Source organism: Piliocolobus tephrosceles, chromosome 16, assembly GCF_002776525.5.
Source record: "Piliocolobus tephrosceles isolate RC106 chromosome 16, ASM277652v3, whole genome shotgun sequence".
Lineage (NCBI taxonomy): Eukaryota > Metazoa > Chordata > Mammalia > Primates > Cercopithecidae > Piliocolobus > Piliocolobus tephrosceles.
In genome coordinates, this window is record NC_045449.1 from 71,985,621 (window position 1) to 71,998,782 (window position 13,162).

Consider the following 13,162-nt stretch of genomic DNA (forward strand, 5'->3'; position numbering starts at 1 on the left):
ACACCATTCTCCTACCTCAGCCTCCCGATTAGCTGGGACTATAGGCGCCCACCACCACGTCCGGCTAATTTTTTTGGTATTTTTAGTAGAGACGGGGTTTCGTTTCACTGTGGTAGCCAGGATGGTCTCCATCTCCTGACCTCATGATCTGCCAATCTCGGCCTCCCAAAGTGCTGGGATTATAGGCGTGAGCCACCGTGCCTGGCTTTTTCTTTTTTTTTGGACGGAGTCTCGCTCTGTCGCCCGGGCTGGAGTGCAGTGGCCAGATCTCAGCTCACTGCAAGCTCCGCCTCCCGGGTTCACGCCATTCTCTTGCCTCAGCCTCCGGAGTAGCTGGGACTACAGGCGCCCGCCACCTCGCCCAGCTAGTTTTCTGTATTTTTTAGTAGAGGTGGGGTTTCACCGTGTTAGCCAGGATGGTCTCGATCTCCTGACCTCGTGATCCGCCCGTCTCGGCCTCCCAAAGTGCTGGGATTACAGGCTTGAGCCACCGCGCCCGGCCATGGCTTTTTCTTTTTCTTTTTTTTTTTTGAGACAGAGTTTCGCTCTGTCACTCAGGCTGCAGTGCAGTGCACACTGCCTCAGCCTCCCAAGTAGCTGGGATTAATGGCCCATGCCACCACGCCCAGCTAATTTTGTATTTTTAGTAGAGACAGGGTTTCATCATGTTGGTCAGGCTGGTCTCAAACTCCTGACCTCAAGTGATCTCCCTGCCTCAGCCTCCCAAAGCTCTGGGATTACAGGTGTGAGCTACTGCGCCCAGCCTTGGCATCGAATATTCTTATTTCCTAAGTCTGGCAGCCCCACACAGAATAAATAAGGGGGGATTCCATATCCTTGTAGCAAAGTCCTGGGCGGAGAGTCAGGAGACGTTGTAACGCCAGTCGTGGTCACACTTTCCTTGCTAAATAGAGGTTAGACCCCCCGTTCCATGGTTTCTCAGGTTCCTTTTCAGCTTGAAAATTGTATTCCTTTTTAGAAATCAGCGTAAAATAATTCTGTCCTTATATGTGGCTTTTAAAAAATTTGACACAGGGTGACACTCAGTTGCCCAGGCTGGAGGGCAGTGGTGCGATCTTGGCTCACTGCAACCTCCATCTCCCAGGTTCAAGTGATTCTTGTGCCTCAGGCTCCCAAGTAGCTGGGATTATAGGTGTGTGCCACCAGGCCCAGCTAACTTTTGTATTTTTAGTAGAGACAGGGTTTTGCCATGTTGGCTAAGCCAGTCTCGAACTCCTGGCCTCAAGTGATCTGCCCGCCTTGGCCTCCCAAAGTGCTGGGATTACAGGCAAGAACCACCACGCCTGGCCTCAATATTAGTGGCTTTTAAGTGCTAAGGACTAAGATAGCGTTTTGTCAGGAAGAGGGAAGAGGCCAGTGGTGGGTGAATCATGCTGTGGGTGAGCTCGTCACCCGGTTGAGGTTGTGGGAGCTGCAGCGTGGAAACTGGAAAGTGGCCTGGGGATCATCTTTTTCTGGATCAGAGGTCAGCCAGCTTTTCTGTAGTGTGCCACAGACCATCCCTTGGCCCTCGTGGGTCACAGCCTCTGTTGCATATTGCCTTTTGTTGTAGTTTTTCACAACCTTTTAGAAACATAAAAAGCATTCTTAGCCCGTGGGCTGGACAAAAAAAGGCCATGACGGGCTGGATGGATTTGGCCAGCAGGCCCTGGCTTGCCAAGCCCTGTTTTAGACAAGGAGCAGCTTGTGTGCCTGGAACCATCATGAGCACAGGGGAGGAGCAGGGGATGTGGAGGCGTGGGCTGGAAGCCAGGTCCCAGAGCACTGAGAAAGACAGAGGGTTGTTGCCATTGCAAATAGAGCAACTGAAATCTGACCCAGTCCAGTTCCAGAAAGCCCTGAAGTGCTGGTGGACGCTGCGGGGTGCTCTGCTCTAGGGTTACAGGGGGAAGATGCAGTCTAGTATGGGAAGTCGACTCACCTGTTTGAAGATGAGATTAAGAAAAGCAGACTTTCAGGATGTGAGAGCTGAAGGGGCAGGACGCAGAAGTAGAGGCCTCAGCCTCCACAGGAGACCCCTCGGTCTCCGTCTCCTGACAGACCCAGCCAGATTGGAATGAGGGGAGACATTCCAGCCTTTGAGAAAAGTGGGGAGATTTAAAAAGCTGCTTGGCTTTTATTTTGAACTGTTTTTTGTTTTCCCCAATTCAGAATACAGAATGCTTTTATGGATTCGTTTTTATTACTTTAATTCTGAAACAATATAATTTTTTTTTTGAGACAGGGTCTTACTCTGTCACCCAGGCTGAGTGCAGTGGTGTGATCTTGGCTCACCTCAGCCTCAACCTCCTGGGCTCAAATGATCCTCCCACCTTAGCCTCCCAAGTAGCTGGGACCACAGGCACGCGTGTTGTGCTACACAAATCCTGAAGACAAGGATGCTGTTGCTGGTGATGCTAGGGATTCCCAAGATCCCAGACTTGACGGCAGGATGCCCCCGTCTGCTGCCTTGCCAGGGTGCCAGGAGGGCGCTGCTATGGAAGCTGAGGTCTGGCCACCCAGGGCGCTGCACTGGGCGCTGATTCTTGTTTCTGCTGCTGCCTCGGTGCTTAGCTTTTGAAACAATGAAATAAATTAGAACCAATGTGAAAATCGATTGGGAAATAAATTTAATGTGGAAATAAACAGAGCAACTTAGTTATTCATAATAGTTTACTTGATAAATAGTTGTGATGAGGACAAAACGAAGCACTAGAAGGAGAGGCGAGTTGTAGACCTGGGCGGCAGGAGTTTTTTGTTTTCAGAGATGGGGTCTTGCTCTGTTGCTCAGACCAACGTACAGTGGCACAGTCACAGCTCACTATAGCCTTGACCTCCTGGACTCAAGCGATCCTCCTGCCTCAGCCTCCCCAGTAGCTGGGACTACAGGCACATGCCGCCACGCCTGGCTAATTTAACTTTTTTTTTTCTTTTTTTTTTTTTGAGACTCTTGTCGCCCAGTCTGGAATACAATGGCATGTTCTCGGCTCACTGCAACCTCTGCCTCCCGAGTAGCTGGGATTACAGGCGCCTACCACCACGCATGGCTAATTTTTTTATATTTTTACTAGAGACAGGGTTTCACCATGTTGGCCAGGCTGGTCTCGAATTCCTAACCTCAGGTGATCCGCCCGCCTCAGCCTCCCAAAGTGCTGGGATTACAGGCATGAGCCACCGTGCCCAGCCCAAATTTTAAATTTTTTGTAGAGACAGTGGTCTTGGTACATTGCCCAAGGTGGTCTTATACTTCTGGTCTCAACTGATCCTCCTGCTTTGGCCTCCCAAAGGGCTGGGATTACAGGCTTGAGCCACCACACCCAGCCAGAAGTTTTGTCAGTGAGTTTTACAGGCGTGAGCCACTGCACCTGGCCTGTTTTGTTTTTCTTTTCTTTTTTTTTTTGAGACAAAGTCTTGCCCTGTCACCCAGGCTGGAGTACAATGGTGAGATCTCACTCGCTGCAACCTCCGCCTCCCGGGTTCAAATGATTCTCCTGCCTCAGGCTCCTGAGTAGCTGGGATTACAGGCGCCCACCACCACACCCAGCTTAGTTTTGTATTTTTAGTAGAGACAGGGTTTCACCATGTTGGCCAGGCTGGTCCTGAACTCCTGACCTCATGATTTGCCCACCTCGGCCTCCCAAAGTGCTAGGATTACAGGCATGAGCCATTGCGCCCGGCCTGTTTTGTTTTTCAATAGTGAGCATTCTTGTGTTTGCTTTGCCCCCCTCCCTTTAGTGGAAAAAATGTATAAAATGGAGATATTGACTTCCACATTGGGGTGGTTGGTTAAATTATAGTATGTATGCAAAGGAGCTTTGTTAATTTTATGCTTTTTTGAAAGTGAAGAAGAAACTGAATAATCTATGTGTGTGTGTGTGTGTGTGTGTATATATATATATATATTTTTTTTTTTAAAGCCATGGTTATCTTTCCATATCAGTAAAGGTAATGCTCCCTGGGACTGCAGAGTTGTCCATTACAGTCCATTACAAGGTGCATTGTTGGGCCAGGTGCAGTGGCTTGTGCCTGAATCCCAGCACTTTGGGAGGCCAAGGCAGGAGGATTGATTGAGCCCAGGAGTTTTTTTTTTTTTTTTGAGGCGGAGTCTCGCTCTGTCGCCCGGACTGGAGTGCAGTGGCCAGATCTCAGCTCACTGCAAGCTCCGCCTCCCGGGTTTACGCCATTCTCCTGCCTCAGCCTCCTGAGTAGCTGGGACTACAGGCGCCCGCCACCTCGCCCGGCTATTTTTGTATTTTTGGTAGAGACGGGGTTTCACCGTGTTAGCCAGGATGGTCTCGATCTCCTGACCTCGTGATCCGCCCGTCTCGGCCTCCCAAAGTGCTGGGATTACAGGCTTGAGCCACCGCGCCCGGCGAGCCCAGGAGTTTTGAGGCGAGCCTGGGCAATGTGGCCAGACCTCATCTCTTCAAAAAATTCACAAAAAATTAGCCAGGCATGGTGGCATGTGCCTGTAGTCTCAACTACTCAGGGGGCTGGGGTGGGAGGATCACTTTGAGCCTTGGAGGTCAAAGCTGCAGTAAGCCATGATCTTGCCAGTGCATTCCAGCCTGGGTCACAGAGTGAGACCCTGTCTCTAAAAAAAAAACAAAGGTGCACTGTTTTTTTTCTTATCAATTTATTATTTTTAAATTAAATTTTCTTTCAATTAATAATTTACAAATTGGCCGGGCGTGGTGGCTCAAGCCTGTAATCCCAGCACTTTGGGAGGCCGAGACGGGCGGATCACAAGGTCAGGAGATCGAGACCATCCTGGCTAACATGGTGAAACCCCGTCCCTACTGAAAAATAACAAAAACTAGCTGGCCGAGGTGGCGGGCGCCTGTAGTCTCAGCTACTCAGGAGGCTGAGGCAGGAGAATGGCGTAAACCCGGGAGGCGGAGCTTGCAGTGAGCTGAGATCCGGCCACTGCACTCCAGTCCGGGCGACAGAGCAAGACTCCACCTCAAAAAAAAAAAAAAAATTTACAAATTATAAATGTATATAAAAATAAATTACAAATTATTATACATGAGGTAAAACTTAGGATATATAAAGTGCATATTGAAAAGTAGTTTTTTGGCTGGGCACAGTGGCTCACGCCTGTAATCCCAGCACTTTGGGAGACCGAGGCGGGTAGATCACCTGAAGTCGGGAGTTCAAGACCAGCCTGACCAACATGGAGAAACCCCGTGTCCATTAAAAATACAAAATTAGCCAGGCATGGTGGCGCATGCCTGTAATCCCAGCTACTCAGGAGGCTGTGGCAGGAGAATCTCTTGAACCCGGGAGGCGTTGCAGTGAGCTGAGATCACGCCTTTGCACTCCAGCCTGGGCAACAAGAGCAAAAGTCTGTCTCAAAAAAATAATTTTTTTAAGGTAACCTCTATCAGAAAACAAATTTAACCCAATCAAGGTTTTTGTTTTTTAATGTAGCAGAGGAGTTAGGGTGAATAAAAAATATGATAGGGAAGGGGGTCCCTGGATTTGCTAATGTGGTCGTCATTTGCCCTTTAGGAGAGAGCTCTGTTAGCAGAATGAAAAAATTGGGGCCGGGCGCGGTGGCTCAAGCCTGTAATCCCAGCACTTTGGGAGGCCGAGACGGGCGGATCATGAGGTCAGGAGATCGAGACCATCCTGGCTAACACGGTGAAACCCCGTCTCTACTAAAAATACAAAAAACTAGCCGGGCGAGGTGGCGGGCGCCTGTAGTCCCAGCTACTCCGGAGGCTGAGGCAGGAGAATGGCGTAAAACCCGGGAGGCGGAGCTTGCAGTGAGCTGAGATCCGGCCACTGCACTCCAGCCCAGGAGACACAGCAAGACTCCGTCTCAAAAAAAAAAAAAAAGAAAAAATTGGAAGCCAGATTCAGGGAGGGACTGGAAGCAAAAAGAATTTCTGTTCGAGGAAGAGGCTGATGTTTGCCAGGGTCTGTTTGCTGGACATAAAGAGGAAGACTCTGGACTTTCCTCCAGGAGTTGCAGGAGAAAGCTAGGGCGGTGGTTAAGAGCAGAGCTCTGCCTAGACTAGCTGGGTACTTGGAGTGGCTGCTTCAGGCTGGACTTCGGTTTCCTCATCTGTATAGTAGAGATGGGAGCACCCACCGCAGGGTCACTGTGAGCATAAATCAGTTAATGGAGTGAAGCCGGTAGAATGGTGCTGGGTGCATACCAAGCGCTCTGTCCATGTTTTCTGTTATTCGATGATTAGGAGGCAGCTTAAACTAGAGGAGTTGATCTGAATCAGGATGTTTGTCTCAGGTTGCTGGGAATCTGCCCCAGCCCAGTGCCCAGTTGATTTAGGTGCTCTATCAGTGTTCCCTGATTGTTTTTTCCTTTGTCATCTTATCTACAGCATGTGACTGGGAAGCTCTGGTTTCAGTGTCATGTGTCTATTCTTTATTTCCAGGCAAAGGAAACCAACAATAAGAAGAAAGAATTTGAGGAAACTGCGAAGAAAGTGCGCTGTGCCATCGAGCAGCTGGCTGCCATGGACTGAGGCCTCTGGCTGGAGCTGCCTGGTCCCAGAGTGGTTGCGCCACTTCCAGGGTTTATTCCCTGGTGCCACCAGCCTTCCTGTGGGACCCTTAGCAATGCCTTGGGAAAGGAGAAGATCAATATTTTCCAATTAGATATTTCAGCTGTATCTTGTTTTGTCTTGAAAGTGGCACCAGAGGTGCTTCTACCTGTGCAGCGGGTGCTGCTGATAACAGTGACTGCCTTTCTCTTTTTTTTTTTTTTTTTTTGGCTCATTTTTGTCTTCTTGATTCCCGGACTTACCAGGTGAGAAGTGGGGGAGGAGGAAGGCAGTGGCCCTTTTGCTAGAGCTGACGGCTTTGTTCGCGTGGGCAGAGCCTTCCACAGTGAACGTGTCTGGACCTCATGTTGTTGAGGCTGTCACACAGTCCTGAGTGTGGACTTGGCAGGTGCCTGTTGAATCTGAGCTATAGGTTTCTCATCTGTCACACCTGTGCTGCCTCAGAGGCCACTTTTTTTTTTTTTTTGGTAGATGCATGACGTGTGTGTGATGAGGAGGGGAATGGAGACAGAGTCTCCGGCTCCTCTACTGTTTCACAACGTGTCTTTCTTATTTTGTTTGAATTGTTAATTCACAGAATAGCACAAACTACAATTAAAACTAAGCACAAAGCCATTCTAAGTCATTGGGGAAACGGGGTGAACTTCAGGTGGACGTGGAGACAGAATAGAGTGATAGGAAGCGTCCAGCAGATACTCCTTTTGCCACTGCTGTGTGATTAGACAGGCCCAGTGAGCTGCGGGGCACATGCTGGCTGCTCCTCCCTGAGAAAAAGGCAGTGGCCTGAATCCTTTTTAAATGACTTGGCTTGATGCTGTGTGGGACTAGCTGGGCTGCTGCAGGCCGTGTGTCTGTCAGCCCGACCTGCACATCTGTCACGTATCCACACGGGGGAGGGATGCAGTCCGCCCAGGTCCCCGCTTTCTTCGGCGGCGGCAGCTCCCGCAGGGCTGAAGTCTGGCGTAAGATGATGGATTGGATTCGCCCTCCTCCCTGTCGCAGAGCTACAGGGTGGATTGTTACAGCTTCGTTGGAAACCTCTGGAGGTCATCTCGGCTGTTCCTGAGAAATAAAAAGCCTGTCATTTCAAACACTGCTGTGGACCCTACTGGGTTTTTTAAATATTGTCAGTTTTTCATCGTCGTCCCTAGCCTGCCAACAGCCATCTGCCCAGACAGCCGCAGTGAGGATGAGCGTCCTAGCAGAGACGCAGTTGTCTGGACGCTCGCCAGAGCCACGAACCCCAGACCTGTTTGAATCACCCAGGCTCCTTCCGGGTAGAAACAACTGAAAATGCACTTCAGACCCACTTATTTCTGCCACATCTGAGTTGGCCTCAGACTTTTCCCTCTAAACTTGGAGAATATCACAGTGGTTTTTGTTAGCAGAAAATGCACTCCAGCCTCTGTACTCATCTAAGCTGCTTATTTTTGATATTTGTACCAGTCTATAAATGGATACTTCACTTTAATAACTTGCTTATAAATTGACTTTGTAGAGAAGCTGGAAAAAATGGTTTTGTCTTCAGCTCCTTTGCACGCCAGGCAGTGATGTGGATCTCGGCTTCTGTCAGCCTGTGCTGAGGGCGGGGCTGAGCTGGAGCCACCCCTGTCAGCCCGCCTGCTATGGCTTTTCCTTAAAGGCCATTCTTAAAACCAGACCCTCATGGCTGCCAGCACCTGAAAGCTTCCTCAACATCTGTTAATAAAGCCGTAGGCCCTTGTCTGAGGGCAACTGCCTAGACTTTCTTTCAGATTCGTGTCCATGTGTCCGTTTTCCAGGTTCTCTAAGTCAGTGGAGTGTGGGAAGGGTTGTGAATGGAGGCTTCTGGGCTGTGGGTGAAGTTCCAACAGCAGGTTAGAGCCCTTCGGGCCAACTGCCACCCTGGAAAGTGGAGACAGCAGTGCCCGCCACCAGAAGAGACCAGCAAGCCAAACTGGAGCCCCCATTGCAGACTGTTGCCATGTGGAAAGAATAACACAATTGCCAATAAAGTCTAACGTGGTTTTATCTATTTTTTTTTTTTTTTTCTCCCTGGAGACAAGGCCTTGCCCTCCCAGGCTGGAATGCAGTGGAATGAACAAAGCTCACCACAACCTCAAATTCTTGCGTTCAGGTGAACCTCCCACCTCAGCCTCCCAAACAGCTGGGACTACAGGCACACGCCATCACACCCGGCTCATTGAAAAATTTTGTTTTGTTTTGATGGGATCTCACTTTGTTGCCCAGGCTGGTCTCAAACTCCTGGGCTCAAGTGATTGTCCTGCTTCAGCATTGGGATTGTTGGTATTATGGCCAGGAGCCACTGTGCCTGGCCTAGCTACTTTTTTTTTTTTTTTTTTTTTGGGACAGAGTCTCGCTCTGTCACCCAGGCTGGAGCGCAGTGGCCGGATCTCAGCTCACTGCAAGCTCCGCCTCCCAGGTTTACGCCATTCTCCTGCCTCAGCCTCCCGAGTAGCTGGGACTACAGGCGCCCACCACCTTGCCTGGCTAGTTTTTTGTATTTTTTAGTAGAGACAAGGTTTCACCGTGTTAGCCAGGATGGTCTCGATCTCCTGACCTCATGATCCGCCCGTCTCGGCCTCCCAAAGTGCTGGGATTACAGGCTTGAGCCACCGCACCCGGCTGTAGCTACCATTTTTTAGTGCAGAAATGAAGACTTGTAGAAATGAAATAACTCATCCAAGACAGTAGAATAAGTAAATTTTAGGGCTGGGATTTGAACCCAGGCAGCCTGGGCCCTCACTGCTGAAGGACACTGTCAGCTTGTGGGGGTGGCTGTGGTCGGCTGTCTGATTCTAGGGAGGGAGGGCTGTCTTTAAAGCACCCCTATTCCATTTTCAGACAGCTTTGTCAGAAAGGCTGTCATGGAACTGACACCTGCCTCCCCAAGGCTTCCACAGATCCTCGCTGTACATTGTAACCTTTTACGTTGAAATGTAAATTCACAGGAAGTTGTAAGGCTAGTACAGGTGGTCCCGATTCCGTTCCCCTCCTTTCCCCCGTTGTGAGGACAGTGCACTGTATTCACTTTCAACATCCAGGGTCTGTGTTGAGAGGGTGAGTTGTGCGGCCCAGCTTGCCCCGGGCCTGTCTTGTCATCACGAAGGATTTCCTGACTCAGCTGAATCTAGCTCAACAAAGCAAAGGACCAACTAAGCTGCAGATTTTCTCTCCGCTGGGCTTAGCCTACATTATTTACACCCATTTTCAGCTGGCTGGGACCAAACTGTGACCTTCCCTTCCGAGGTTTCCACGTGAGCCCCAAAGGGGTGACATCCATTCGTTCACTCAGGTATTTGCTTGTGCACCTACAGTGTGCCAGGTGCCAGGTCCAGGAATTGAAGCCCACGAACAACTCTTGCAGTGAGTTCCCCCGGTTTTTGTTCCCTGAACGGCGGGAAGACAGGTCAGCAAATAGCCATGCACGTCTGCACACGTGTGGCTCGTATCTGCAGCAGTACTGAGAAGACGGTGAGCTCTGCCCTGGATGGCAACAGGAAAGGGCATCCCTATGCAGCTGTTTGTCCTGGCATAGGTGGCAGGCTGCCAGTGGGACCAGGAAGGGAAGGGGAGGATGCACAGACCGGAAGGAACGGAACGGAACGGACACTGCAGGTGCGTTCTGCGATGTGGGGAAGCACAGGCTGGTTCCGGGATGATGCCGGAGAAGCCCTGCAGCCTAAGGCACTGCCCATTCCACGTTACCCAGTGAGTCAAAGCCTCCCAGCAAGACGTTTAGTCACTCAAAGCCAGTGCAGGTCTCAGCTTTGTCTGGGGAGGAACTTTCACTCTAGAAAACACAAGCTCATTTCCCTTTGAGGAAGTTATTTCTCCAGGATATCATTTCCAGTCATCATCCAGGATGCTGGGCAGGTGCTGCGGTGCCCAAAGCACGGCTGCCCGAGAAGCTTGTCCCTTAGAAACCCCGTGGGGCCTCGGAGGCGCCTGCCTGCCTCCCTGAGAGTGGGACCCTGTTGGGCTGCCAGGATCGCTGGGCAGGTGCTGGGGAAGCCTGGGTGACCGTGCTGAGCCCCTCACAGACCTGGGAGTTGAGCTTGGGGACGAGACCTCCTCGCTCTTCGGCTGCCTCCCAATCATGGCCACATCTCACAAACAAGACCACTGTCGACGAAAAGTGAAAAGGTGCATGGTTCTAACCTATGGCCCCAACCATGTAAGAGCCCTTAGAATGTTGGGTTTTGACTCAAACAGTGGCTTTGAGTCTACCGGGGGGATTAGCTTCCTAATGCCCTGAGTTAATGAATTGACCGGTTGGACAGGAAAACTCAGCGAGGTTCATTTTCTGTGGGGGGATGTTTGTCAATGCAGTGAAATCAGTTGCAGCAAAGGTGGCACTGAGCTGCTCCAACAGTGACTCAGCCACGGCTCCAGCTGCTTCCCCAGCCTTGTGGGGGAGGTGGCAGATGGTGTCATCAGCCTGGAGCAGAGGGCTCTGCCCGCTGGCATCACAGGGGCCAGGCCTGCTGGTCCTCCAGCTGCTGGCTCCAGGTAGTTACATATGGGTTTAAAAGAAGAGAGACAGGGCCGGGTGCGGTGGCTCATGCCCCTAATCCCAGCACTTTGGGAGGCCGAGGTGGGTGATCATCTGAGGTTAGGAGTTCGAAATCAGCCTGACCAACATGGTGAAACCCAGCCTCCACTAAATACAAAAAAATTAGCCGGGCGTGGTGGTGGGTGCCTATTGTCCCAGCTACTCAGGAGGCTGAGGCAGGAGAATTGCTTGAACCCGGGAGGCAGAGGTTGTAATGAGTCAAGATCATGCCACTGCACTCCAGCCTGGGCAACAGAACAAGACTCTGTCTAAAAAAAAAAAAAATAAATAAATAAATCAATCAATCAATAAAAATAAGAGAGGCAGGGTGCAGTAGCTCACACCTGTAATCCCAGCACTTTGGGAAGCTGAGGTGGGAATACTGCTTGAGGCCAGGAGTTTGAGGCCAGCCTGGGTAACAAAGCAAGACCCTGTCTCTACCAAAATAATAATTTAAAAAATTACCCGGGAATGCTGTGACATGTCTGTGATCCCAGCTACTCTGGAGGCTGAGGTGGGAGGAACACTCGTACTAGGAAGTTGAGGTTGCATTGAGCTGTGATCACACCACTACACCACTGCACCACTCTAACCTGGGCGACAGAGCAAGACCTCACCTCTGGGGGAAAAAAAAAAAAAGAGGCTTGAATGCCACATTGTTTTTTGTCACTTATAACTGGAATTTCGTCAAATTCGGCACTGATTTCAGTGATAGGGGTCTGATGCTGGCTTGGAAGAGGCCTGACAGCCTAGACACAAGGTTGGAGCTCCAAGTTGATGAAAGAATGATGAATAATGAAAAATAATGGGTTGTTCTAAAGCAGTGCCTTTTCATACTGGGCTAGGGTATAATTTGGGTCCATTTCAAGGGAAATATACTAGCAGAATTCATCAAAGTAGCCCCTCAAAGGCTGGTGCCTGCTGCCTCGGGGACAATTTAATCAGTGGTTCCAGCTGCACATCTAGGGTTGGAAACACTGAACCCAGGCTTTCTCATGCAGATGGGCTATGGATTGCTAACGTGGCCGTCTCCTAGCACTGCAGCATGAGTGAAACACGTGTCCATTCTGCAGAGACACGGCTCTGTGATGCTGAAACCTCCTTTTTTTTTTCTTTTGAGATGGAGTCTCGCTGTTGCCCAGGCTGGAGTGCAGTGGCGCTATCTCGGCTCACTGCAACCTCTGTCTCCCGGATTCATGCAGTTTTCCTCCCTCAGCCTCCTGAGTTGCTGGGACTACAGGCGCCCACCACCACGCCCGGCTAATTTTTGTATTTTTAGTAGAGACAGGGTTTCACCGTGTTAGCCAGGATGGTCTCAATTTCCTGACCTCGTGATCCGCCTGCCTTGGCCTCCCAAAGTGCTGGGATTACAGGTGTGAGCCACTGCACCCGGCTGAAACCTCCTAACAGCGGCATTAAGTCTGTTTTTTTTTTTTTTAAGATGGAGTCTTGCTCTGTTGCCCAGGCTGGAGTGCAGTGGTGTGATCTCGGCTCACTGCAACCTCTGTCTCCCGGGTTCAAGCGATTCTTCTGCCTCAGGCTCCTGAGTAACTGGGATTATAGGCGTGAGCCACCATGCCTGGTTAATTTTTGTACTTTTAGTAGAAACAGGGTTTCACCATGTTGGCCAAGCTGGTATCAAACTCAAGACCTCAAGTGATCCACCTGCCTCGGCCTCCTAAAGTGCTGAGATTACAGGCGTGAGCCACCGTGCCTGGCCTTTTTAAATTTTATTTTATATATATATATATATATATATATATATATATATTTTGAGACGGAGTCTCGCTCTGTCATCCAGGTTGGAGTGCAGGGGCACCATCTCAGCTCACTGCAACCTCCGCCTCCTGGGTTCAAGTGATTCTTCTGCCTCAGCCTCCCAAATAGCTGGGACCACAGGTGCACACCACCAGGCCCAGCTAATTCTTGTATTTTTAGTAGAGACGGGGTTTCACCATATTGGTCAGGCTGGTCTTGAATTCCTGACCTCGTGATCAGCCCACCTCGGCCTCCCAAAGTGCTGGGATTATAGGTGTGAGCCACTGCACCTAGCCGAAATCTCCCTCTAGATAAC

General features: G+C 50.3%; 1 protein-coding gene across 1 annotated transcript in view; it reads left to right on the forward strand.

Moving 5' to 3' along the window:
- The window catches only part of BIRC5 (baculoviral IAP repeat containing 5), a 13,811-nt gene extending 5,523 nt beyond the window's left edge, over positions 1 to 8,288 (forward strand). Inside the window, exon 4 of the mRNA XM_023211668.2 lies at positions 6,405 to 8,288. Within this exon, the coding sequence (XP_023067436.1) occupies positions 6,405 to 6,494 (90 nt within the window). The 3' untranslated portion in view covers positions 6,495 to 8,288. The remainder of the gene's footprint in view (positions 1 to 6,404) is intronic.
- The last annotated feature ends 4,874 nt before the right edge of the window (positions 8,289 to 13,162 follow it).